Source organism: Dendropsophus ebraccatus, chromosome 7 (assembly GCF_027789765.1).
Source record: "Dendropsophus ebraccatus isolate aDenEbr1 chromosome 7, aDenEbr1.pat, whole genome shotgun sequence".
Lineage (NCBI taxonomy): Eukaryota > Metazoa > Chordata > Amphibia > Anura > Hylidae > Dendropsophus > Dendropsophus ebraccatus.
This window is the reverse complement of record NC_091460.1, coordinates 118,771,046-118,798,418: the sequence shown is the minus strand read 5'-3', so window position 1 is coordinate 118,798,418 and position 27,373 is coordinate 118,771,046. Positions and strand designations below refer to the sequence as shown.

The 27,373-nt window shown below is 42.8% G+C and overlaps 2 protein-coding genes across 4 annotated transcripts in view; one reads left to right on the top strand and one right to left on the bottom strand.

Moving 5' to 3' along the window:
- Positions 1-27,373, bottom strand: part of LOC138797738 (albumin-like) — a 467,413-nt gene that overhangs the window by 408,086 nt on the left and 31,954 nt on the right. The gene's annotated exons all lie outside the window — the stretch shown is intronic.
- On the top strand, positions 1,162-27,373 carry RASSF6 (Ras association domain family member 6). Its single transcript, XM_069978305.1, has 11 exons — positions 1,162-1,333; positions 6,601-6,693; positions 14,696-14,774; positions 18,312-18,460; positions 19,622-19,719; positions 22,055-22,248; positions 23,170-23,271; positions 24,035-24,086; positions 25,181-25,299; positions 25,381-25,478; positions 26,856-27,373. The coding sequence occupies exons 2-11, from the start codon at positions 6,629-6,631 to the stop codon at positions 26,929-26,931; spliced, it is 1,032 nt and encodes a 343-aa protein (XP_069834406.1). The 5' UTR covers positions 1,162-1,333; positions 6,601-6,628; the 3' UTR covers positions 26,932-27,373.

Here is a 27,373-nt window from a genome sequence, read left to right as displayed (position 1 = left end):
GTCTGGTATGGTGGTGTTATCCAGTCACAGTATGCCAGTATTATTCAGGTCTGGTATGGGGGTGTTATCCAGTCACAGTGTGGCGGCATTAGTCAGATCTGGTATGGCGGTGGTATCTAGTCACATTATGGCGGTATTGTTCAGGTCTGGTATGGTGGTGTTATCCAGTCACATTATGGCGGTATTGTTCAGGTCTGGTATGGTGGTGTTATCCAGTCCACAGTATGGTGGCATTGGTCAGATCTGGTATGGTGGTGGTATCCAGTCACATTATGGCGGTATTGGTCAGGTCTTTGTTGGTGATGGTAAATGTGACGCCTGGAGCTATTACCTACCAATCTACCAATCCTGTGGTGAGAATTCATTCAGACAATATGCAAACTGCTCTAATCATTGATTTGTGGAATTTTTTTTATGTTTTAAGCAGTTTTTAGCTGCACGTGGTGTTGTACAGTAAATGTGGGAACACAGCCTAAGACTGATCAGATATCAATATCATGTTCACAAACTAGAAAATCATGATGCTTATTGGTCAGTGAAGATGGGGGGGCTTCAGGTTTAGTGCCTAGAGCAGCGGCAAATATTGATACAGCCCTGATTACCACACTATATATATCAGAGTACTTATATAGTAGTCCATTTCTATTTTAGTACCATTGTTTTCTCCATTAGGCTATGTTCCCGGATTGTTAAAATAAGGCCAAATAACGGGCATTATTAATGATCATGATCACATTTCGCAACAACATCATAGCCTCAAAGTGTGAAGAGGAAAAAACCCTTTTCAGTTTTGCCCAGAACTACTTTCCTTCACATGATAATGTTGTAAATTCCCGGCATTGTTTCTCTTTCATTCTCCAGTAATTGCTGTAAATAAATCTTGAGTAATCGTCTCTAATTCCAGTTTTACTTTTGCATAGTGGTGTATAACACAAGGCGTACATATTACTCATTGTTATTTCTTTTTTTTTTTTTAAATCAACCTTAAAAAAAAAAAAAAGTTTCAAGAAAAGTCTACATGCCCTGCAGCATTAAACCTCTTCCTAGCGAGAGCGAGATCACACCCCTTCCTCAGGTATGGATGAATGTGCACACAGGAGTGTTCCTGTCAGCTGTCAGCTCTGGTAAACACTCCCAAAATGCACTGAGGCAATAAGGAGTGGCTAAGATTTCCTATACCTGGACGGCTGGAGGAGTAATAATTAACTTTCCTTCCTTTGTCTTTTATAAACTACTCAGGTGAGCCGTCAGGTCATACCAAGACTGTCATGTTTTCTTGGGGAAGCTCTAGATCAGAAAATGAAACGCGTGGTGGCCGGGTTCCTCAAAAAAGGTAAGAGACATCTGCTGCTTGTTCACTTAGACCGGACAAGTCGATTTCTAAGATTGTTTGGAACTGAATGAATATAACCTCTCCTGTCTATAGAAAGTATATGTTCAGTAGGTCCTTTAGATTTATTAAAGGTTATAGATGGTGGGTTAGTGAATCGATAGGCTCCTCGGATGACATTGAGGACATACATGCCGTTACCATAACAGGATAGAATCCTCCATGCGTTTTTTTTTTTTCCCTTATGTACTTATCAAAGAATTCAGCTTCATCCCTTTTGAATCAATGTTTAACTAAGTCCGCGTCTACAGAATAGAGATGAAAGTCTACACTGTGTCTTTTGCCATGAAGCCATGCGTAACATGTGCTGACTTATTGAACGGCCTCAACCCTTTCACAGGAAGCAACGCTTGTAGTTTTTATTGCAATGGGAGATATTACCGTACCTACGAACAAAGGTTTGCGCCTAAAAGATATTTTGTAATCGAGAGTAATATGATATATTATGACTATGTGTAACTTCTATGTACAATCTTAGGCTCAACTTTTTGAATGGATTTCTTACAGGGTTTCAGCATAGCTGTCATGGCTCCACTATAAACAGAAGCTACATTGCACTGATAGGTGCAGTTTAGGGATGGTCCGAACCTGCCGAGGTTCGGGTTTGTATGAACCCGAACGCTCGGCAGCAGATTCCCGCTGTCTGCCCGCTCTGTGGAGCGGGCGGATCCAGCGGGAGTTACGCCTGGAAAACTGGGATACAGCCTATGGCTATGGCTGTATCCCAGTTTTCCAGGCGGTCCACCCGCTGGATCCGCCCGCTCCACAGAGCGGGCAGACAGCGGGAATCATTACCGAGGGTTCGGGTTCGTACGAACCCGAACTGAACTCGGTTTGGACCATCCCTAGTGCAGTTATTTGTATATTTGGGGGTCCATAAATGTTGGCTTCATTTAGAGAGATGATAAACAGTGTACAACAAAAAGAGAGTTTAAAGAGGTACTCCAGGGGGGAAAAAATGAGGAAGGAATGGGTGGTGGGAACATAATAAATAAGTGATACTTACCTGTCCCAGTGTCCCCTCTTACAGTCAGCCTATGGTCTCCTGAATCTTTTGGGTTTCTGTGTCATCACAACACCACAGAAACTAACCACTCAGCCAGTCAGCGAGCACTTAAGAGCGGGGCTGTAAAGTCACAAGATCAGGGGCTTCAGGAGACCATGAGTGGTGATGCTGCACTGTTGGGGCACTTAAATGGATAAGTATCACTTATTTATTATGTTTCCACCCCACCTCCCCTTTTCTCCCTGTTGTTGTTGTTTTTTTTTACTTCTGCTAGAGTACCCCTTTAAAGTATATGTTTAGCCTTTGAACTCCATTTTTCAGTATAGATAAATTTCAGTAATCCATTGCAATTCTTACCTCATAGTGATTGTGATCATTACAGGCTGTATCCCTTACCTATATTTATTATCATGCTGATTTTTGTTATTAGGGTTAATATAATGAATTTCAAGGGTCTTGATGTATATTATAATAAACTTCAGGGAGTACAGTGTGTATTATAGTAACATCCGGGGGTACTACGGTGTATAATGTGATGAATTTCTGGGAGCCTAATGTGTAATATAATGGGTTTTGGAGGAGCATATTGTGTAATATTATTAATTTTAGGGGGTCCGATGTATAATATAATAACTTTTAGGGAATAAGGTGTGTAAGTCAATAAATTTCAGGGGCCACGGTATGGGTCTATGAGAAGTGTAGTAGAAAAACTTCTAGTGCAGTAACCTTATTTGCCAATTGGTTGAGCTGAATATTAGAGTATAATAATTATTGATGTTCATTGATGCAGGTATGTATTATTACTAGTGTTGTCAACAATAATTAATTCTGGGGGGGGGGAGATACTGTGGTATTGTCATTGTCCAGGTTGCTTAACATCTGTACAGATAGCGCAGTTTAAGGAGCTCTATGTGCCGCAGCCACATAGAGCTGTGGCAAGTAGGCAGGGACAGTGGGCGGGGGTAGGGGACATAATAACTATTAGGGTTCCTACACACAAGATTGGAGCAATTCAACAAGATTATTAGCCTGTTTTCTGGCGTGAAAAAGGAAAAATATTTTTTAAAGTGGGTGGAGCCAGTGTAAAAAGGTCATAAGCACTGGTGTAAACCATAGCTGAAAACTACACCAGTTCAGCTAATAGATTTCAATGAGCTCTGCTCGGCCACCTTTACACAGGCAGATTTATGAAGTGGCCAGCACCTCTAAATAAATCTGCCTAGATGAACAGCAGCAGGAACTCTGGCCTCAGGTACAAAGCAAACATGCTGCAGAAGCAGATAGAATTACTTACCTTTCTGCCTGGTTCTGAAACTACTAAAAATTAATTTGTTTTCTGCGTCTTACTACTGTACTTCCTGGTTGTTCTTCCTGGTTGAGCAGTTGCTCAGTGCTACAATTCCCAGAGTGCATTGCTTTTTCTCAGCTCTTCATCACAGTCCTCCCACCCTGCCTGTTGCCCTCCCACAGCACTACTGCCAGTTTCCCTCCCAAAGATGTTGCAGAACATCTTTTTAACTGCAGACTATTAGACAACCAGTGAGGTTACAGGACCTGCTTCTTTTAGACGCTGTCTACTCTTCTGCTTTGGCAATGCTCTAAACATACCTCACACTAACTAAATGTCCCAATAAAGGTATATGAGAGGGAGATGGGGATGTAGGCTAAACAGACTGGTCAGAGATGGTAACTTCACCCAGAGGGCAGTGCTAGAGCTCAAAGAGAAGATTCAGCCAAGTCTCCTGTGACATCAGAAGATGATGATGATGATGTTGTTGTGTTGTCTATGGAAAGAGGGAGGAGCTGGGGAGCTGTAAACAATACACATTTTGTCGCTCTACTATTTTCCATTCCCTGTGGGTGGTGAATTATGCAAAAGTTGAAGCCAATACTATTGATACTAATGATAACACTAAGTTATATGTCTTGGGGTTATTTGATATTGGAGTGTCTCTTTAAGACCAGGGTGTGATACACAGGTTAGAGTAAATTATCCACATAGTCCTTGCAATTTATAAGCTCATGTTCTGCTCCTTTTCTCCAAAGAATGTAGCGCCCAAGGTCAATGTGGGAAGCGCCCATATCATGTGCTGTTATCTCATGGAATTCTTTCTTATTTTCTTAGATGGACCAAAGTAGCATATGTACCTTCACATAGGCTTTTCCTTGAACTATAGTTACATCTAAAACATAGAAACATAAAAAAGATTGTTGGCAGAAGAAGACGACTTGGTCCCTCTGATCTGCTTTTTTAGTATTTGCTTTTTACTTTTCTTATTATCTTCGATATATGTTTATTCTCCAGTCATTGTAGATTTATTACCCACATCTGCTGGAAGTTTGTTCCAAGCATCTACCACTCTTTCAGTAATTTTTTTATATTTTCTTGTGTTGTTTCTGATTCTTCCCCCAACTAACCTCATATTATGTCCTCTTCTTCTTGTGTTCAGTTTCCTGAACCTGTGGATAGGAGAAAAGTAATTTTTTTCCGGAATACCCCTTTAGAGTTCGTTCACACGTAACAGATCCGCAGCGGATTTCTCGCTGCGTATTCGCAGCGAGATCCACTGAGGGTCCGTGCCCAGTAAACTCTATGGGCAGACAGACTCGCAGCAGGATGGACATCCCGCTGTGAGTATGTCAGTAGTCCACCGTTAACCCCCCGGCCGCCACTTCACCTGGTCCCCGCTGCGGCTTGCTTCGGGACTCCCGGTGTCTTCACGTCCCGCTCAGCCAATCAGTGCGATGTGGCGGGGCAGCGCACCGATTGGCCGAGCGGGACATGGCAGGAAGCCCCGAAGCAAGCCGCAGCGGGGACCAGGTGAAGTATACGCTCCGGCGGCCGGGGGGTTAACGGTGGGCTACTGACATACTCACAGCGGGATGTCCATCATGCTGCAAGTTCATCTGCCCATAGAGTTTACTGGGCAGGGATATGTTACGTGTGAACGTGCTCTAAATGTATTTACTGGCACTAGTAATTCCTATAAGAAACAGGTCAGGAGAGGTGACAGAATGCTGAAGGTTACATTATTTTATTATTAGTTGAAACATGTTAGGCGTGCTATCAAACAGTGCGCGACTAGCAACAAAATATTTGCTTATGGATTTGATCACAATGGGGGAGATTTATCAAACATGGTGTAAAGTGAAACTGGCTCAGTTGCCCCTAGCAACCAATCAGATTCCACCTTTCATTTTCCAAAGAGTCTGTGAGGAATGAAAGGTGGAATCTGATTGGTTGCTAGGGGCAACTGAGCTAGTTTCACTTTACACCATGTGTGATAAATCTTCCCCATAATGTACAAATACACACTTTGTATGTGCAGCTTCTTCTCAGGGAAGTCTGGTAGTTTCCAGAGCTGCTTGATATTTTGTAAAGGGAGAAATGACAATGTCAGCAAACCAGTAATTTACATGTAATCATGACCGCCGTGTCTCCTAATAAATAGCTGTGTAATGTAATGCACTCACCAATCACTAGATATACTGAGGAGAAGTGCATGGCTATGTGCTTCACCCCCTGGTTCTCTGTTCATTCATACTCTAATTGCAGGAGATGGACTCTATAGAGTTACAGCGAAGCCCTTCTACAATGAATCAGACTCCACAGGTCTTCAGCTACTGAATGTCCAACAAGAAATGGTGTATTCTTACCAGTCTGACACAGTGCTCTCTGCTGCCATCTCTGTCCATGACAGAAACTGTCCAGAGCAGTAGAGGTTTTCTGTGGAGATTTACTGCTGCTCTGGACAGTTCATGTTACAGACAAAGGTGGCAGCAGAGAGCACTGTGTCAGACTTGAAAGAATACACCACTTCCTGAAGGACATACAGCAGCTGATAAGTACTGGAAGACTGGAGATTTGAAATAAAAATAGAAATCTGTGCAGAGCAGAGAGATATCTGACATCACTTCCTGCATTTGGTCTCTTTTTTTGCGGTTACTAAAGACCAAATGGCCTGGACAGAGCCTCAACTGCACTTTTCCAGTAAGTGAGACACCTAGTGGCGGAATTCATAGCATTGCATTTTATGCAATGTTGTAGTATATCACCTCCCCTGCTGATCTAACAATATTTATTGGTAATGACAGAGCACATTTAAAAATCACAGCAAATGACTTTAATGTACTCTGACATGTAGGTAGGTTACATTCTCATAACATAACTAGCACATTGTTATTTTTCTCTTCTTTTTTTCAGGTTTGTAGCTGACTTGAATTAAGTTAAAATGGCCAAAAATTCTGGTGCGGAGTCTCCTGTAGCATTCATTAAAGAATCAAAGTATATCACTAGGTAAGCCTTGTAAATGGAAGATGTATGACCATCCTGTCCTACTGAAGTTCAAAAGTGTCAAAGCAGAATGGCACTGTGTGAACAAAGACTAAGGGCCCTAATACACAAAGCGATAATTCGGCCAATTATCGCTCCGTGTCATAGAGACAGTGATCAACCAATAAAACGATCATTGATTTAGGTGTAATAGCAATGTGAAGCCGACACCTGAAAATTGTCCAAACACCTGATACCTTACCTTTCCCGCTCCCAGTCTTCTCTCCTGTGCTCTGCAGCTTCCCAGTCCCAGAGTTTGCAGTGCCTCAGCGGCCTGTCAGCTGACAGACCACTCAGCCAATCACAGGCCAGTCGTGACACTATTAACTAATATTTGGTATGAGGTAGTGTGTGCAAAGTTGCCATGTAGCCCTTCCCTAATAGTCCAAAGTGGTCGCAGAGCTCCCGCAGACCTAAGCCAGGGTCTAATAACAGACAAATTCACTTAAAGTGACTCTGTACTCACAATCTGTCCCCCAAAACTGCTTGTACCTTCAGATAGCTGCTTTTAATCCAAGATCTGTCCTGGGGTCCGTTCGGCAGGTGATGCAGTTAATGTCCTAAAAAACAACTTTTAAACTTGCAGCCCTGTTTCAAACTGCCGTGGCCTAGGGCCTTGAGTGCCCTAACCTTGCACCACCCCTCTGTCTCTCCTCCCCAGCCTCTTCATCATTAGGAATGCCACTGGCAGGATTTTTCCTATTCCTCTGCAGTGAACACTGCACAGGTGCCTTAACGATCCAGCCCATGTGCAGTGTTCACACAGCTGATGAATAGGAGAATACCTGCGTGGGGCATTCCTAATAATAAAGAGGGCGGGGAGGAGGGACAGAGAGGTGGTGCCAACCTAATGCATAAACAAACTAGGCCACAGCTGTTGGGCACAGGGCTGCAAGTTTAAAAGTTGTTTTTTAGGACAATAACTTTCATCACCTGCCGAAGGACAGATCTTGGGTTAAAAGCAGCTATCCAAAGGTACAAGTGGTTTGGGGTGGGCAGATTGTGGGTACAGAGTCACTTTCAGGTAGCAGCACTCCAAAGTATTCCAAATAGGGCTTGTTTATTTACCCATCACATACATGTACTTAAAGGGAACCAATCAGCACGATTGTGATGACACGGTTCCCAGCTGCACAGTATAGAGCTACTGTGTAGCTCCCCGAGGCTACCAGCCACGTCTGTGACAGTAGTTTTAGATGGGGAAAAAGTAGTTTTAATCCAAGGCGCTTTGCTGGTAGAGGGGTGGCAACTAGTCATCTGGACAGGGAGCCGCCCATGACTAGTCACGGCTCCCCTGCACTGGGCGCTGACAGGGCAGAGAGCCATGACTAGTCATGGGTGGCTCCCCACCCAAATGAATAGTTGCCGCCCTTCTCCCGACCTTGTGCACCTGAAACTACCTTTTTCCCCACCTAAAGCTACTGGCACAGACATGGCTGGTAGCCTCGGGGAGCTGCACAGTAACAATAAAGCAGTAGTGCTATGGTAAGTAGGCAGTTTAGAGGTGGTATGTTATATGATTACTTAGTGACAGTGACATGTTCAGGAAAAAGGATAAGACAGATTCAAATGGAAGTCCCCTTATGGAGCTGAGTAATGCCAGGGATGACAGAGAAACAAGATGCTTAAAAATCTGGTCAACCCGTCCTATTGTCATAGGAAATTGTGGTGAAAGCTTGCGAAAAGGACACAAAAGCCTATTTACAATGCAAAGATGTTGTCATGGTTTTTGCTTTGCATATGATCCTGGTAACTATAAGCACAAAGGATTTTGCAGGGCATGTCCGTGAAACTCATTTGGGTGTGGAGTAATGTAAATAGCTGAGGCTGGAGCTTATCAAATAAGCCGAATGACTGGAGTTTATTTGTAGTGGAGCACATTGTATTCATCCTTGTTTACACATCCCGTACACTTTCCTATAGACCAAGGACCACAGTCTATGGCAGGGATGAGGAACCTTCGGCCCTCCAGCTGTTGCAAAACTACAATTCCCATCATGCCTGGACAGCCAAAGCTTTAGCTTTGGCTGTCCAGGTATGATGGGAATTGTAGTTTTGCAACAGCTGGAGGGCCGAAGGTTCCTCATCCCTGCCATAGACTGTGGTTCTACTGTCCCCTGTGATTAAAGATGCAATGCCCTGATGCCTTATGTGGCACATCTAGAAAAAAAAAATCGAAAATCAATTTTTTCAATGCCTCATTTACATGTATTGCATTGTACTTTAGTCTAAGTGCAACATATAAACAAGTATAACATATACAACATTTAGAGGAATTTAGTTTTTTTTGTTTCTAACTTTTTTTCATTTTTACTTTGTGATGGCTGCAGTTGTTTAACAGTAAATTATCAAGATCTTATCCCACTGAACATAAATTAGGAGAAGATAAGTGAAACTAAGCTTTAAATAATTCACAAGATACAATTCCCCAAAATTATAACTGGTCAAAAACGACACTGTTTTTCCGAAAATAAGACCTACCTTCATTTTGCAGGCTTTTTGGAGTAGGCTTGAAATATAAGCCGTACTAACAGTCAGCTGACCAGATACCTGATCCTGGGTGGCTGAGAATCAGCCAATCAGTACCAGACTTGTTATGCTCCGCCCCCACTTGCTCAGCACAAGCTCCAGGGAGGGAAGAGTGGTAAGAAGAAGCACAGTAGGGGACATTGAATATGGGGAGACAGAGGGTACGTGGGACAACTACAGAGGGGGAATGAGGGATAAAGTATGAGGACTACCTTTAGAAGGGGGATGTATACTGTATGGGTACTACCTGCAGAAGAGTGAGGGAGATATACTGTATAAAATAGTGGGACACACAGTATTGTAGCTACTACCTTATAGACTGGGTCTACAGTGTAGGGACATCTGTGTTTCTTCAAAAAATATGCAGTGGACAGAAGAAAAAAGTACCTGGGTAGGTATCCTGGCACTGCCAACAAAAATTTCACAACAAGTGGAGTATAAAACATAAAATGGCTGATTTATTGGATAAAATCAGTACAAATGTAAATATTATGCATTTCAGGAGTTGCATCTCCCTTCATCAGATGACATGCAGTCTGATGAAGGGAGATCCAACTCCCGAAACGCGTAATTGCTTATTGTACTGATTTCATCCAATAAATCAGCCGTTTTATGTTTTATACTCCACACGTTGGAATTTTTAGCAGCGCCAGGATACCTACCCAGGTACTTTTTTCTTCTCTCCACTGCATGAAACCACGGGTCCCGACACTGGAAGAGTCCCGTTTCCTGGATCCTTTGGCCGGCAGCCATCATCCGACGCTACAAGCCAAAGTTGGCTACCACCTAAATGCAGAGAACAGGATATATACAGGTGGTCCTCGGGTTACGACGGTCTCGAGTTACGACGTTTCGTGGTTACGACGCTTTGTTCCGACGCCTTGTTCCGACCTACGCGGTTCCGTCGTAAGTCGAGTACGTGCAGTGGCGGAAGAATACAGTACAGTACTGTACTATACTATACAGTGACAGGTTCCAGACTGAGAAAAACGAGTCTCCTGGCTGCTATAACGCCCTGCATTATGGCTCCCAAACCTAAGCCAGACTCTGCTGATGCCAGTGCATCAAAGAAAAGGAAGGCTATCACCATGGAGGTGAAATTAGATATCATAAAGAGATATGATAAGGGGGAAACAGCGACAGACATTGGTCGGTCATTAGGACTTAGTCGTTCGACTGTCGCTACGATTATCAAGGATAAAGATCGTATTCTTGAACATGTGAAAGGATCTGCTCCTATGAAAGCCACAGTGATAACAAAGCAGCGCAGTGGGCTTATCATTGAGATGGAAAGATTGCTGGTGCTGTGGTTGGAAGACCAAAACCAACGCCGTATCCCTGTGAGCCTTATGGTCATTCAGGAGAAGGCTCGGCGATTGTTTGAGGCGCTGAAAAGAGAAAGGGGAGAAGAAAGTGAAAGTGAGGAGTTTGTGGCGAGTAGAGGTTGGTTTATGAGGTTTAAGGAGCGTGCCAATTTCCATAACATTAAAGTGCAAGGTGAAGCTGCTAGTGGTGATGACAAAGCCGCAAGAGAGTTTCCTAAAGCACTGGCTCAGATAATTGCGGAGGGGGATTACTGTGCCCAACAAGTGTTTAATGTGGATGAGACAGGCTTGTTCTGGAAACGCTTGCCTAACCGCACGTACATCTCCAAGGAGGAGAAGTCAGCACCAGGTCATAAAGTCAGCAAGGAGAGACTGACTTTGCTTCTTGGAGGCAATGCTGCTGGTGACTACAAACTGAAGCCCATGCTGGTGTATCAGGCTGAGAATCCCAGGGCACTCAAGGGCATTTCTAAGGCTCAACTACCAGTCATCTGGAAGTCTAACAGGAAGGCATGGGTGACACTTGCAGTGTTTGAGGACTGGTTCAACAACTATTTTGTGGGAAGCGTGGAGCGCTACTGTACCTCCAAGGATATCCCCTTTAAGGTGTTGCTCCTTCTGGACAATGCCCCTGGACACCCTGCTGATGTGGATGACTTTCACCCTAATGTCAAGGTGGTTTACCTTCCACCTAATACCACTGCTCTAATACAGCCTATGGACCAAGGAGTCATTGCTACATTCAAGGCCTACTACCTCCGAAGGGTCATTGGCAATGCTTTACAAGCAACTGAAAAAAATAAGGACTTAACTCTAAAGGACTTTTGGAAAAAATACAACATCCTTGATGCTGTGCAGAACATTGCTGATTCCTGGGATGAGGTGAAGCAGACCAGTATGAATGGTGTGTGGAAAAAACTGTGTCCCCAGTTTGTGACTGATGTCACAGAGGTTCAAGAGTCAGTGACTAGTGTCATACAGAACGTTGTTGCTATGAGTAAGACAATGAATCTGGAGGTGGAGGAGGAGGATGTCACAGAGCTACTGGCATCTCATGGAGAGGAGTTATCTGCTGAGGACCTTATAAAGCTGGAGAAGCAAATCATAGAGGAAGAGGAAGACATGCCAACCCCACAACCCAAGAGATTCACAAGGCAGGGCTTGGCAAGAGGGTTTGCCCTGATTAAAGAAGGGTTGTCTAAGTTTGAGGCTGAGGATCCCAACATGGAGAGGTACAGTAGTGTTGCCAGAGGAGTCATGGATTCCCTTAGATGTTACAAGGAGATCTTAGAGGAGAAGAAGATGGTCTCCTTCCAGACTAACCTGCAGCAGTACTTCAAGACGGCTGAGAGGCCTGCAACAGATCCTGTACCTGTACCCTCTACCTCAGCTGCCCCTCTTGACTTACCTGCCCCAGTATCTCCTGCACCTTCTGCAGCTTCCTCCTAATAAGCCTCTTCTCTTTAGAATTTTTTTTTCTTACTGTACAGTACTGTACACTGTTTATTACTGTTAAAGTACTTACAGTACTGTTCTCTTTGTTACAGTACAGTACGTATGTACTGTTTTTTCATTACAGTACTGTACACTCTTTAATACTGTTTATCATTATTAAACATACTGCACAACATTTTACTGTACCTATGTGTTTATTGATACTTATGTAAGGTACTGTGTTAGCATACAGTAGGTGTTAGGATAGGCTAAGTGTTTACAGCACAGTACTGTTATTATGGTACAGTACTGTATGAATGTATGATCCGACTTACGTCGAAATTCGGTTTACGACGCCGCGCAAGAACGGATCAACGTCGTAAGTCGAGGACCACCTGTATTATTACATTCTGTAATTACTTCTCAGATACTATGTACCTCAATACATGTCATAGCTTATACAAACTATCACTAAGATTTATTGGTATACATCAAAAAGAAAACACTCCAGAATTGTAAGAAATAGGGTGTGGGGTTACAAGGTAACACGTGAAACATAACCTAGGCAGGTGCATGTGTACCTAAGGGCGTTAACTCAAAAATATATATCCACCTCTCAGTAATATATAGAAGCGCAGCATCAAGTTGTGTAACAGTCTGCGCTACTGCAAACTCTCGACGTGTTTCCCCCATTATGTGAGCTCATCAGGAGACTAAAGCCCCTACTAAACGGGGTGACCGAGGAGCGCGAGCGGGTGAGAGCTGGGGGGGCGGGGGGCGGAGAGGTGCGGGGGTCTCATAGCATATAGCAGCGGTCTGCTGCTGCCGTTCCTGTTCCACGGAGCAATGGCAGCAGATCGCTGCTATATGAGTCGCTTGTCTTTCAACATGTTGAAAGACAGACAACTACAACGATCAGCCGACACCGTTCAATTCAGCTTTAATTCGTTGGGTTTTATTACACAGGGCACAAGGAGCCACCCTTACGATCCCGTATCCTGACAGAGAGGAGATGCCAGAGAGCGTAGCTTATATGTGTTTTTCCCTATTTAATTATAACAGGGTTCAGAGTACTGAGCACAATAGGTTATAGCAGCGTCAGATAAGAGGTGCAAACAGTTACATTGAAATATAATCACTGGTATATGCATACAGATAATGGCTCCGGCCCATAGTCACTATACAATAAGATACTCGGGCAGCCAAATACAAGATATCAGATGCTGAGAAATGCACATAGCCATCCCGATCTTATCATGAACGGCACCCGAATTCTGTTATCCCAGACCTCTCGGCAGACAAGTGTAATTCTGGGACATAAAGAGAAGACTACTAGATTGTCTTCTCCATGATGTAACTACTACAATTAGTTTGTCATTTGACTTAAATGTGGAGTAAATACCAAAAGCAAATGTCTCCAAAAATTTTAACTAAATCTCCAAAAATTTTAACTAAACCGGGACATTTCCCTGCATAAACTGGGACTGCCTAGCGGGATCTTACTACACCTTTTCAGAAATCTAATTGCAGGAATGGTTAATGTGTTTTTTTCTTAATGCACTACCAGGTTAGGGTATGTGCACAATACGGAATTTGGGCAGAAATTTCAAGCAGAATCTCTAGGCAACCTGAGAGGCCACTCACATGTCCGCAAAATACCGTCTGTGCCAGGGGCGTAACTAGGATTCACAAGGCCCCATAGCAAGAAATTTTAAGAGTCCCCCTCCCCTATGCACAACACAAAGCACTTTGCATATTAATATATATATATATATATATATATATATATATATATATATATATATATATACACTATATGCTCTGTGATGTGGCCAAAAAAATTCAATCTATTGTGGCAGAAACCTGGCTGCAGCCACAAGAGTGACTGGCAGAGTAGAGAGCCAATGGCTGCATGCTATGATAGTCTACTGTTTTTGCCTATAACAGCCCATTAGGAGCTCTTTTGGTTAAATACATACGTGCAGGAGCAGACTACCTTCTGCTTAACCCCTTATGTACTGCAGTGTGTAAGTGACCCAAAGCTCAGAAGACAATGAGATATTCTCTTTACTGCTCGTGCCCTGATAAGCCCTGACCTCTGCACAGAGCCCTGCACATTTTCCTTTCCTACTTGATTGTGCAGCTGGAGAACAGAGCTCAGAGGTTATCAGTGCAGTGAAGCAGAGATCTGTCTTCTGCTTGTTAACCCTTTCTTTGTGTTGCAGCATATGAGTAAACATTGGGTCACTTACACACTGCCGTACATAAGGGGTTAAGCAGAAGGACACACGCTCTTACCTTCTCCCCCGGGCCCCCCTCCTGCACGTGTCCCATAGCAACTGCCTACCCTGCCCCTATGGTAGCTACGCCACTGGTATGTGCATAGTAATATATTTATCACTATAAAAAAAAAAACTGAAGTGGCGCTCAGCACTCCCTGAGTGCATATACTGTGTGTATACATATGCTCAGCAAATACTAAGCGCCACTTCAGGTTTTAGGGACATGATGTCATAGACCTGCTCATCCAATCAGCAGCCACAGTGCTGTCCCGCCTCCTGCCAGCACAGTTGTGTCCTGACAACTTTAATAACATCATTATATTTCTGATAGCTTCATGAGCTTTATAGACATTTTAATGTACATGTTATCCATATAAACATTCTCTTGTATTTTAGAGGTCAGCTTGATTCACTTCTGAAGTCATACAACTGTTATTTCAAGGACAAAAAGAACTTACAAATAACATATCAGCAAGTAAGTGAGAAATAAATTTAAAAAAATGTAAGTTTAATTTGCTTATTTTTTTTTTTATCAAATAACAAAATGCCAAGTGAAAAAAAAAATCTAAAGAGAAATCTTAATCCAATCAATACTTGGTGTGACCGGTGTACTTAGAACTGATGCTGTTTTAAAGGCAAAGGGCAGTCACACTGAATATTGATTAGATTTACATTTTCTGTTTGTTCACTTTGCATTTTGTTAACTAGAGATGAGCGAACCAAACTTTATGAACTGAGATTAGTGACGAACTTTGAAAAATTCATAAAAATAGCAACGTTTTAATACAGATAGAGAACAATACTTACCTGTCCCTACTCCCCCGCTGATTGCAGCCACCTCCAGCCCACTCAGCCAATCAGAGACTGAGACAGGAGAGAGGTGCAGCCAGTGATTGGCTGTGTGGGCTGTCACTCTCATCTCGGTCAGGAAGTGGCTACAATCGGGTGGACACCGAGGGGGAAGTAATGATGAGCAAACCTGCTGAACCGCACTAAAACAGCTAAACACAATTGTTCAGCTGTTTTAGACTGGTCCGTTTAAGGTTCAGTTCAGACAAACCCAAACTTTTTGAAAAGTTCGCTAATCTCTATTGTTTACTGATAAAAATGCTATTAACACTGGTATCTTACTCTGCAGTATTTTTTCAACATCTGCCTTAACCTTTTGCACAGTACTGTACATTCAATATATATATTGTGGATAATTAAACAACCATATAAATAGCAATAAGACGAAGTTAAGATAAAGTATGTAATATATTGAAGACTCAGAACTAACTTTATTTGTGTTTCTTATACTGTAGGTCCTTCAGAAAGGACGTAACAATGCAATAGGTCTTAATTACAAATGTTTTGTTTCCATATCTTCAATGGTAGCAGACAACAAACAAACCCTGCAGCCACACTCCCATTTATCTGTCATTCTCTGGCTAACCTATCAAGTATATATTAGCATAAAGTTAGTGGAAAAGATGTCAGGATTGCTTTTTATTGTTAGAATACCCTTGGGCACTGAATGGATTAAAACATTTATCATAACACAAACAAGAACAACAGTAAAAGACCAATACTAGTAAAAAAAGGAAAGAGGGCTCTGCCAGTAAGGGCTTACAAACTACAAGGGGAGGGGAGGAAAACAGTAGGAGATGGAGATGGTCATCTTCAAGGCACGATCTAGAGGAGGAAGCAAGTGCCAACCTGTCAGCTCAGTGCTCGCTTCCTCCTCATTCCCTGCTTGCTGCATGTGCTATTGAGCACAGACAGGAAGCAGGAGTAGCGGGGGTCTTGATGGTTGTTGAGGGCCCCATGTGCAGGGGAAATCAGTTACAGTGTATGGGGAAAGCATGGGAGATATTGAGGAGGGGACAAGGGTAGAGCACAAGTGAAGGGTGTGAGAGGATTGGAGATTATGTGAGGGGTGGTATTGGGAGATCAGGTCATGTTGTGGACAACCTTGTATGTCATGATTTAAAGGTGTTGTCCAGCGAAGATCTTTTTCTTTCAAATCAACTGATATCAGAAAGTTATATGGATTTGTAATTTACTTCTATTAAAAAATCTCAAGTCTTCCCATACTTATTAGCTGCTGTATGTCCTGCAGGAAATGTTTTATTTTCAGCCTGACACAGTGCTCTCTGCTGACATCTCTGGCCAAGACAGGAACTGTCCAGAGCAGGAGAGGTTTTCTATGGGGATTCATAGAAAACCGAGACAGAGTTCCTGTCTCGGACAGAGGTGTCAGCAGAGAGGGAATGGGAAGAAAGTTCAAGGTAGACATACTATTTAAGAAGCTTTAAAGCAAAGTGGAGAAGTAAGATAGGCTGGTAGCTGGACAAAGCTTTTGAGCTTTTTGAGGATGGGTACCCACTTATTTCCATTTATTTCTCCTGGTATGTTTGTCCCCTCTGTTTGTACTTTCTTTCAGTCCTCTTCTCGGCTTCCGTTGTGCGCAGGTGTGAATGTATCCCGCACAGGCGCATTGATTCAAGCGGTCTTCTCCAGCCAGTCTAGTTGGTTTGCACCTGCGCACAACGGAAGCCGAGAAGAGTACTCAGGAAGCGGACGTTAACAGCATAAGAGGGGTGGGGGTGTTGGGGGGCGGGTTGGCCGCACACAGGCATGGGAGGCGGTGCAGGGACACACCACAGAGGCGGCGCTGAACCGGGAACGTCGCTGACCCGGCAGCCATGGCGCAGAGGGTGGGCTGAGGGCGGAACAAAAGGCAGGGGGAGGCAAGCCCAAGACCACACAGGCGGCGCTTCCCCTGGGCGCGAACGCTCTCGGCCCCGCCTCTTAGACACGGCATATACTCAAGTAAACGTTGTTTTTCAGCCGAAAGAAAGTACAAACAGAGGGGACAAACATACCAGGAGACAGCACTTCAGATAAACTACAAGCAGGTATAAGTAGTTGGGGGGGGGGGGGGGGGGGAGAATCAGTGGGTACAGAGTCGCTTTAAATCATGCCAGTGGCTAATGGTAGATTTAGGGAATGTTATTTGCTGCCACCATGAAGATGTTTCATTTTCAGATTAGAGGGAACCAATCACGGCGAATATGCCCCTAATGATAAGGAAACGTGCTGGTACATCCTTGATTAACCCATAATCTTACATTTCTGAAGTCCCGTGCTGTATTTAGGTGTAAGTAGTCATGGGGGGTGATCTAGTCACGGTCCTGGGCGTAGCTAGACAGGGTCCTGGGCAGTTGCGAGCCCTGTAATCACTCCCAGAGGGGCATCATTGAAAAACTGCATTCCGCTGACGTCAACTGGGACCTGCGTTCCATGTCCCGCCATACAGCACATGCGTGCCGTGCTAAAGACGTCGCCGCGCAGCCGATGTGGAACGCAGGCCCTGGGTGACGTCAGCGGAGCGCAGGTCTTTCAATCACACCCCTCTAGGCGTGATTACAGCCTCACAACCGCCCAGGACCCTGCCTAGCTATGCCCAGGACCAAACAGCGTGGGACTTCAGAAATGTAAGATTACAGTGTAATCAAGGAGGGGACGGTGGGTGCAAGGGGATGTTTGGGAAGCATGCTGGGTGATGTACCAGCATGTTTCCTTATCATTAGGGGCATTTTCGCCATGATTGGTTCACTTTAATGGTATAAAAAGGAATGATTAATAAAGACATTTTGCAAAATTTCTTGATTTTACTTTCATTGTGATAATAAGAAAACTGGGCTTTGAATGTGTACCTTACCTTTAATGTTTATTTAGCCTCTTCATATGTAGCCTGACTTCAATGGGCCACCCAAACAATCTAAGGATCATTTAGGCAGCCCCTCCTGCTGCTCCCTGCTCGCTGTCTGTGTGTGTAAAAGCACAGTCAACGGGCTGAACTGACAGGTCGGCGCTTACTTCCCCTGGATTATTGTGCTGTGTAATAGGGCCCTAAGATTCTAAGAATGATGAAAACATTATAAGCAGTAGTAACATTGATAATTATAAAAAGTTGTAACACTTTTTTATGTGACTGTCTAATACAAAACAATGTATGTTTTTGCAGGATGACAGAGAGAAAATAGTTTTATCTGGACTTATTGAGATTTTTTGGGGAGTTCAACGACCCATTAGATTCCAAATGCAAGATGAAAAATGTGTTTCTTCAGATTCTATTCAACTTCCAGAAGTGATTGGATCAAGTATGACAAAGAGGTGAGCTTCATGAGAAGTGAAAACATATAATAAGGTTTATTTCCAGAATTCGCTTTGTATTCTACTTGAGGATAATGAATGTCTACGTAAATATCATACTCAGAACTGTCATTAGAGGTGTACTCAGACATCAGGTAAAAAAAAAAAACATGCTGCAGAACTAAAAGTCTTGGGGGTCTTATTCTGTACTTTGTGGTAGTAATTCCTGGTTGAGCAGAATGATTAACTTTCCTTCAGCTGTTCGTCACAGTTCTCCCACCCTGCCTACTCCCCTCCCACAGCACTCCTGCCAATTCCCAAATCTGAACATATCATTTCACTGCACAATCATTAGAGTTGTAGCACCTGCTTTTTTCACTCCTTGTCTGCTCAGGGAGATGGTGATGCATGGTGAGGTTGACAATCCAGCCATGACCCCTGTGACATCAGTGGATGCTGCATTGTCTTGGGAGAGAGGAAGGAACTGGGAAGCTTTAGACAATACACATTTTGTAGTTCTTCTGTTTTCCATTTTCTGTCAGTGGTGAAGTAAGCAAATTATTAAGTGATCTATTAAGTGATTGATGGAGTCAGAACACCCTAATCCTGTTTGATAAAAATATTTAACATTGGTCTTCTTTTGCAGTGCTTAGAGTATCGGAACTGGCATGTGGAATTGCCCGCTCAGCCAATCAAGCAGAGGCTTGACACTGCTGAGGTCATTGATTGGCTGTGTAAGCAATTCTAAGTCCCAGCTCAGAACACAGACATGCTATGCAGCAGGATTAGGGTTCTGTGTGAAGGTTGACAGTCGGGATGGTCCGAACCCTCCGAGGTTCGGGTTCATATGAACCCGAACTCTCGGTAATGATTCCCGCTGTCTGCCCACTCCGTGCAGCAGGCGGATCCAGCGGGAGGACCGCCTGGAAAACTGGGATACAGCCATAGCCATAGGCTGTATCCCAGTTTTTCAGGCGGTCCTCCCGCTGTATCCACCCTCTCCACGGAACGGGCAGACAGCGGGAATTCTGATGGCGAGCATTCGGGTTCATACGAACCCGAACCTCGGAAGGTTCGGACCATCCCTAGTTGACAGCTTTTTTTTTTTTTTTTTTAACAAACAGGTATGTTTGTATCTTATTGTTGTCAACCATATTATAACTTAGTCTTTTTTTTTTCTAGTGGAATGATGCGCTGGGGTGAATTTGATGACCTTTATCACATTGCAGAAATAGATGAGCCTGTAATGAATTCAGATTATGAGTTGGACTCAAAAGATGGTAATACATAACTGATTTTTAACTGTGTTTATATATTTAGAAACATAGAAGATTGTCGGCAGAAAAAGACCACTGGGTCCATCTTATCTGCCCTTTTAGTATTTCCTTTTTTTATTATCTTAGGATAGATATATGTATATCCTAGGCAGGTTTACATTCTGTTATTGTAGATTTACCAACCACATCTGCTGGAAGTGTGTTCTAAGTATCTACTACTCTTTCAGTAAAGTAATATTTTCTCATGTTGCTTCGGATATTTCCCCCAAATAACATCACTAACAAACCTCTACAAGACTCAGAATAGGTGTGGGATTTTACATGATTTTTTTTACCTTAACTGGTAAATTATGTTTATTTTCAAAGCGTATATGTTGAGTGGCAACCACTAGGTGGCAGAGTTTCATTGAAGTTTAAAACACATTTAAGGTCTGTCCACACGTACAGACTCGCAGCGTAAATCTTGCTGCGAGTCTATCAGGTCCTGGTAGTTCAATGTCACTACATACTCGCAGCAGTCTGAACGACCGCTGCGTGTATGTAATTCTGCTGGCCCCTTAACCCCTTCTGCTGCCGCCCGGCTCCCTCTCTGTATACATTACCTCTCCTCGCTGCACGGGGTCCCGGCGTACTGCTCTCCCGCCCGGCCAATCAGTGGCTGGGGCTGGGCAACACACTGATTGGCCGGGCGGGAGAGCAGTACGCCGGGACCCCGTGCAGCGAGGAGAGGTAATGTATACAGAGCGGAAGCGGGGCAGCAGCAGAAGGGGTTAAGGGGCCAGCAGAATTACATACACGCAGCGGTCGTTCAGACAGCTGCGAGTATGTAGTGACATTGAACTACCAGGATCTGACAGACTCGCAGCAAGATTTACGCTGCGAGTCTGTTCGTGTGAACTGACCCTTAAAGAGAACCTGCTATGATTTCCAGGGTATTAATTCGAGGAGGCTAGCTCTCCACTCCCATTTCCACTGAGTTCCTACACCAAATAGGAATAGGGGTCAGAGAGTCCTAAATCATAAACATGCTATTCTCACCAATTCTAATTCTATATATAAATATTTTGTAACTGATCAAAATAATCAGTATGATGCCCTATGAACGGAGCTATAGAAATTTGTTGACCGCACCACATGGCGTTTTCTTTTGTTGTTGTTGCAAATAACATAAAAGGTATGCTATGAACTATGGCTAAGAGTGCGTCTATTTTCAAAACATGTTGTAATAAAAGGATCGGGAACATCTCTGGTGGAATTATAATATTGCATGCAGATATTTATGAAGCCATGCTGGTTTAAAATCTTCCTAATTACAAAGATCATGCTAAATAGCTGGCCTTATAGTTCACAATGTAGCGTCAAGTTTTCTTAGTGTATATTACAAGTGGATCCTTAGTGTTAATGGCTGTATACAGTATTTGCTTCATTCGCTGGTCACATGACTCTTTTTTCATGTTATGCTGGGAAGTACATAAAACGCTAGTGCCCTGTATATGCAGAAGAGCCATTGACGAGGTTCAAATATGTAATTGATATCTGCTGGACAAAAGGTAATGTGATATAGGGGCACAGGCTCTAGGCTTACAAAGGGCTCTATTGACGTGTTTATGACAGGTATACACAGGTACACAGGCTAGGATTTCAGGTTTTTTATGCCCCAGGACTCTTTATTGGACAGTCTTGTATCTTTCTTTTTAATTATTTACACTACTTATCTCCTACTATATTGGAATGCCATTATATTGTAACCTGTCTTCCAATAAACCAATATGTGTTTTCATTAAAGGAGAAATCTGGCGACAACATTTTTTTTAGAAACCGCAGGGCACGGGGGGGGGGGGGGGGGGGGGGGGGGAATAACAAACGATGTAAGTCAGTCCTGTCAAACTCTGGCTCATGGTGCCATTGTTTTTGGTCCGCTGAGCTTTTCCATTGCTGTATTAAATCTGGCCCGCCTGACGTCACAACAGATTATAATAAAACAATTAAAGCCCGCCCGCATCAGAACTCTCCACTGCACGCTATGGAGTGAGCGGCCGCAGAAAACTGACATGTCAGTTGTTTGCGGCGCCGCTAGGGATCCCGGCCAGAGCGTTTACTATGTGTATACGCTCCGGACGGGATCCCATAGACGGAGAGGTAACATATATTTTCGTAATAACGTAATTTTTCTTAATAATTTTACGGAAATATACGTTGTGTAAACATAGCCGTAGACTGGAACTTATTAAAGACCAGCATACAATAGACAGATCATTCTATCTATCTTTAATTTACTTTATAGCCCATACCATTTTACTACTAAATTCACAATGGCATCTCTTTTTACGATCCTTAGACTCTTCCAAATATGACTATGACACCAGCACTCTCCGGCCTAACCTTAATGATCACGCTCCTGATTCACCATCCTTGTACAGAACCATGAGTGATGCTGCTTTAGTGAAAAAAAGGGTTCGCCCCAACACTCCGGATAGAACTCACTTACAGCAGCAACGGTTTTCTATCAATGGACACTTCTACAACTTCAAGGTAAGGAGAGGTCACCTCCTCCAGCAGACAAAATAAATTTTTTTTTTTTTTACTCAGAGTAAGGACTTTGTAGCTAATATAATTTATAGCGTTAATAATAATAATAATAAAATATTTAGTGTAGTTAAAAAAAAAAAATTCTTTGCATGTGTTATCTGGGGAGCAGAAGATAGCTGAAGCCTTCTGCTCCTTATAGCTCACTTCTTGAGATTGCACATCTTGGGTATAAGCCTTCTTAGATATGGAAAGACTAAGTCACAACCATATCAAATACAGGAAAAACTTCGCCCACATGCAATGTTAAAGGGGTATTCCACTTAAACATAACTTTTGACATGTTGCTGCCCATGGTCCGACGAACAATTCCGTCCATACTTGTTATTATCTATTCAGTCTCCTTCACCCAGTTATCTGCTGCTGCTTCCTGCTAAAAACACAAAAATCTGTGTGTGAGCCTTCCTCTCTGTCTCCCACCTCCCCCTTCTCAGATGGCTGATGTAAATTCCCTGGCAGGCTTTATCTGCAACCTTGTAGATTCCGCTGGTAGGGTTAATCATAATGAGTTCATCAGCAACTTGACCTCAGATTATCCCTCTCAGCATTACAAAGAAGGGAATGTCTCCTTGGTTGGGGAAATCCCTTATCGGGGCTGGGAACTCCAAGAGGCAGGGAGAAAGGATGAAGGCTATATGACGGGGGCACTACTGCATACGTTTCTTGCCTGTTATGTCAGCATTTATTAGACATACACTTATAAATTTAAGGTGTTGATTATAAAATTGAACATTTATAAATATATTTTAATAAAAATTAGCCTGGAATCATGGACACAAGCATAGTCCATGGCTGGTCCATGGCTGGATGGATACTGTTTTTCTTAACTAAAGATTTCTTAACTAGTTTCTTCATTCTTATCCCTAGACCTCAATCTTCACTCCAGCATTCGGATCAGAGACAAAAGTCATGATCAACAGCAATATGAAAACAAAAGAAGTGATTGAACAATTATTGCACAAGTTTAAGGTAAGTAAGGTATTGTATGTTCATTGTTCTAGTTCTTTTACCACATTGCCTATAATACATGTGTAAAGCATGTGTGAACCTCAAGGTGTGGCTTGACCCCCTCTCCCTGCTTTCTCTGCCAACCTTTGACATCTACTTTATATTAAACTTCCCGCCCCCACCTAGTGGAACTGCTGTCACAGAACCATTGTTTTTCTGAACAATAAGCCCTAGCGAAACAATACTTGCAGGAGAAGCACCTGCTCTAGTAAATAAATGTCTATTCTAGAGATGATTCCACCATGAGCATGCTTAAAGGGAACCTGTCACCTGAGAACAGAGGGAAGAGCCCCGTATACTTACCTCCCGCCCGATGGTCTGCTCACGCGATATGTAAATGGGAAGAGATGAGTCCGACGTCCATAGGAAATCACTGCTCTAGGGCTCTTCCCTCTGTTCTCAGGTGACAGGTTCCCTTTAAGTCCAATTGTTCAGCATTTGAATACCAGTGGCTGAAGATGCAGGCCTAGGGAGTCCTGGAGAACATGGGCATAGGCTGTATGTTGTATCCATGTCTTTTTGGACTTTCTAGGGCTGCATCCATCTTCTTTAGCCACCGGTATTCAAATACTGAAGGATCGGACTCCAGCATGATCTCTATCAGTTAGTTACTTTGCACCAAAATTCACAAAATCACATATATATTATACCTTTTTCATGTTCCAAGTTTGTATTAGCTCTTTAGAATCAGCCATTAATTTTCAAAATTTTCTTTTTTTGACAGATTGAGACTAGTCCGAATGAATTTGCACTTTACATAATTCATGCCTCGGGTGGTGAGTATTTATTTATTTTTTGTCCTTTTTCTTCACCTTTGAAGAGACTATTTGGGTACAGCTTGAGGACAGTCCTTATTCTGCCTACATAGCATCAGAGATCAGTATAAATATAACATAAATGAAGGTTCCTTTACAATTGGTAAAGACTAAGGTTATGTTCACACTGAGTAAATGTGGCGGAATTCTGAGGTGGAGAGTTCCCGCCTGCCTCAATGTGCCATAGCCTGTCTATGAGAGGGCTCGCGCACTTCCGCTCTCCACTCAAAGAATTGAGTTCTGCTGCGGAATTCCACCAAATTTACTAAGTGTGAACATACCCTAAAACATTTTTGACATGTCATAAGCTTTGATCATTGGGGTCTGGGTGTGGAGAACCCTTTTAATTGATAAAATGAAGGGGCAGAAGTGCTCATCGAAACTCTTCTTAGAGTGCAGAGCGTGCACTGTAAGGATTTAAAAAGTCGGAAAGACTATTTATCTAACTCACAAACAGTTCATTTGAGTCTTAAAGGACAGCTGGTTAGAAATGAGGGGGCAAAGTACTTAAAATGATATTGTCATCCCCTCCCCCCACTCTTGTTTCATTTCATCAGTGGACAGTGTCACCTAGGTGGGACAGTTGGGCCCCCTCTCCCCGCGGGTCACATGCCAAGGGGTACAGAGGTTGGACCCCTGCAATCTCTTACTTGTCTCTTATCCGGTGGATAGTGGAAAACCTCCTTAAAGGGTTATCCCGGGAGAAATTTACTTTTCCCCTATCCACAGGAAAAGTGAAAAGTAGGAGATATTGAAAGTCCGCCCCCTGAACCCCCGGCGATCTCTGTATTGGACCCGGGTCCCCACTCAGACCAGGAAGCAGCCGGGGACCAGAGCAGCAGCATTCGGCCACTGGAGCAGGGGCGGTAAGAGCATGTTATTTCTTATATCTTCCCCAGCACTTACTAAAAAAGTGCGCCTGGCAGCTAGGCAGGTCAAAGGTCACAGTGCAATATGTGCTATGCATCTAAAAATCTTTACAGAAATATTCATGTTTATTGTTGCTGCCACTAGAGGGAGCTGTATATGCTCTACATATTTTATTTTTTTTTTAGAAAAGAAAAAACTGAAGAGCACAGACTGTCCGCTATGGGAAAGGCTGTTACAAGGCCCTTCAGGAAACATAGCGCGGATGTTCCTCATGGACAGAGAAGCAGAAGAGATCAGCAGTGATGTATGTGCACAATTCTTTTCTAACATAATGGTTAGCATTGCTAGAGAACAATGACCAAAACGTATGTCTTATACTCAACAGGTAGCACAATATATCAAATTCAGCCTTCCTCTTTTGGAAACCTTTTTGCAGCGACTGAATGAGGAGGAAGAGCAAGAAATACAAAGAACAATTGCTAAGTATGGCTTATTTTTTATTTTAGAGGCAAAAGGACTTTTCTAATAATTTACCCACGTACATTGTGTAAGACCCACTATAAAAAAACATGAGACATTGTCCCCTATTGAGTTAACACTAGATGCAGCTGTTACTCTAAGGCTGGGTTCACACTGCATTTTTTGCAGTCTGTTTTCTTTTATCAGTGGATGAAAAAACGGATGAAAAACGGATGTATATGTGCGCATCCGTTTTGATTGTTTTTTTCCATTGCCTTTTTTTATTATAAAAAAAAAGGATAAAAAAATGGATAAAAACTGATCCTTTTTTAGCATACACAAATATGCGGTCAACCACAGTTGTGTGTACGCTAAAAAAAGAATGTATTTTGATCCTTTTTATTTTTTTATAATGGAAGTCAATAGAAAAACAGATTGAAATGGATGCATACAAATACATCCGTTTTTTCATCTTTTTTTTTTTTTTGCAAAAAAAAAAGTACTGGAAAAAACACAGTGTGAACCCAGCCTAAGCTAGTGGTGGGAATCTATGGCCCTACAGTTTATGTAAATCCACAATTCCCATCATGGCTGGACAACCAAAGCTTTGCAACACAACCTGATTGCATGTTTTCACCTTTTTACACACAAAAAATATGATTACTCAAAATGAGAAAGAATAAGGAAGAAAGAAAAATTCCAGCACTTTGTTCTGATTTTTTTTTTTTGTAAAAGACAGAGCAACTAGTATGAACCTGCAAAACGTTACTTATGGTGTGTTTACACAGAGATTTACCTGACAGATTTTTGAAGCCAAAGCCAGGCATGGATTTAAAAGAGGAGAAATCTCAGTCTTTCCTTTATGATCTGTTCCCTGTTTAAAGTCTGTTCCTGGCTTTGGCTTCAATAATCTGTCAGATAAATCTCTGTGTAAACGCACCCTTAGGCCATGTTCACACGTTGTAAGGGACTGGCCGTTCTGTGACCCGGCCGGGTCACGTAACGGCCGGTCTCTGAAAAGATCATCCTGGCCGACACTGCAGTACCAGCCGGATGATCTTTCACGCCGCAAAGTTTTGATGCGGGCGCATTTGAGCGCACTCGCATCAGAACTCCTCACAGCACACTACGGAGCTTGCGGCCGCAGCCGGTCGCTTCATAGTGTGCACTGACATGGCTTTCTGCGGGCGCTATTCACTGAATAGCGGCCGCACAAAACTGACATGTCAGTTCTTTGCGGCGCTGTGAGGGATCCCGGCCAGAGCGTATACTATAAAGCGAGGCAACGATTGCAACAACGGCCGTACTTTTACAAAAACATTTGTTGTGTGAACATAGCCTTACATTTGTGTTTTCCCTTTGCATACTTTGTATTAACAGGTTATTGTTTTGTGCTTCTAGGTATGTCCATGAGAAAGCCATATTGCATCAATATCTTAGTTCAAAAACTGCTAAAAAGACTGAAACTACAGTATAATAATAGATGCGGATCAATTCTAAAGAGGATCTGGATGACCATAAAACTTGTCAATGTTTTAGATGGCAAGAGTCTACGCAGAACTTTTCTATTCAGTCTCATACTTTACAACGGGATGGATGTTGGGAGTTCATCTATAATACTACTATCAGACTCTTAGGAAATATCATCAGTCATCATAAGGATTTTTTTGTGATCAAATATTTTTGAAAAAATAATTTTTACAAATGAAGTGCTGTCAGTGCTTGGACTATTACTGTAACACTGCAATGCAACAAGCTCAGAATGGAGACGGACAAATGATCGGACTTCTTAAAGTGCATCTATTTGACAAGGAATAAACTGATTCCGCTGTCTACAGACGTTTTAATGTAAATCTCAAGGTTTATAAAAATTATTAATAGAAAACCTCAGCCTTAAATTATAAACTTTTATTTCATGA

What these genes read in the sequence shown, in the direction of transcription:
- RASSF6 (XM_069978305.1), top strand. Translation starts at nt 6,629, where the DNA reads ATGGCCAAAAATTCTGGTGCGGAGTCTCCTGTAGCATTCATTAAAGAA. An exon ending in TACAAATAACATATCAGCAA is followed by an intron (nt 14,775 to 18,311) that starts GTAAGTGAGAAA and finishes ATGTTTTTGCAG; the next exon opens with GATGACAGAGAGAAAATAGT. An exon ending in CAGAAGAGATCAGCAGTGAT is followed by an intron (nt 25,300 to 25,380) that starts GTATGTGCACAA and finishes TATACTCAACAG; the next exon opens with GTAGCACAATATATCAAATT.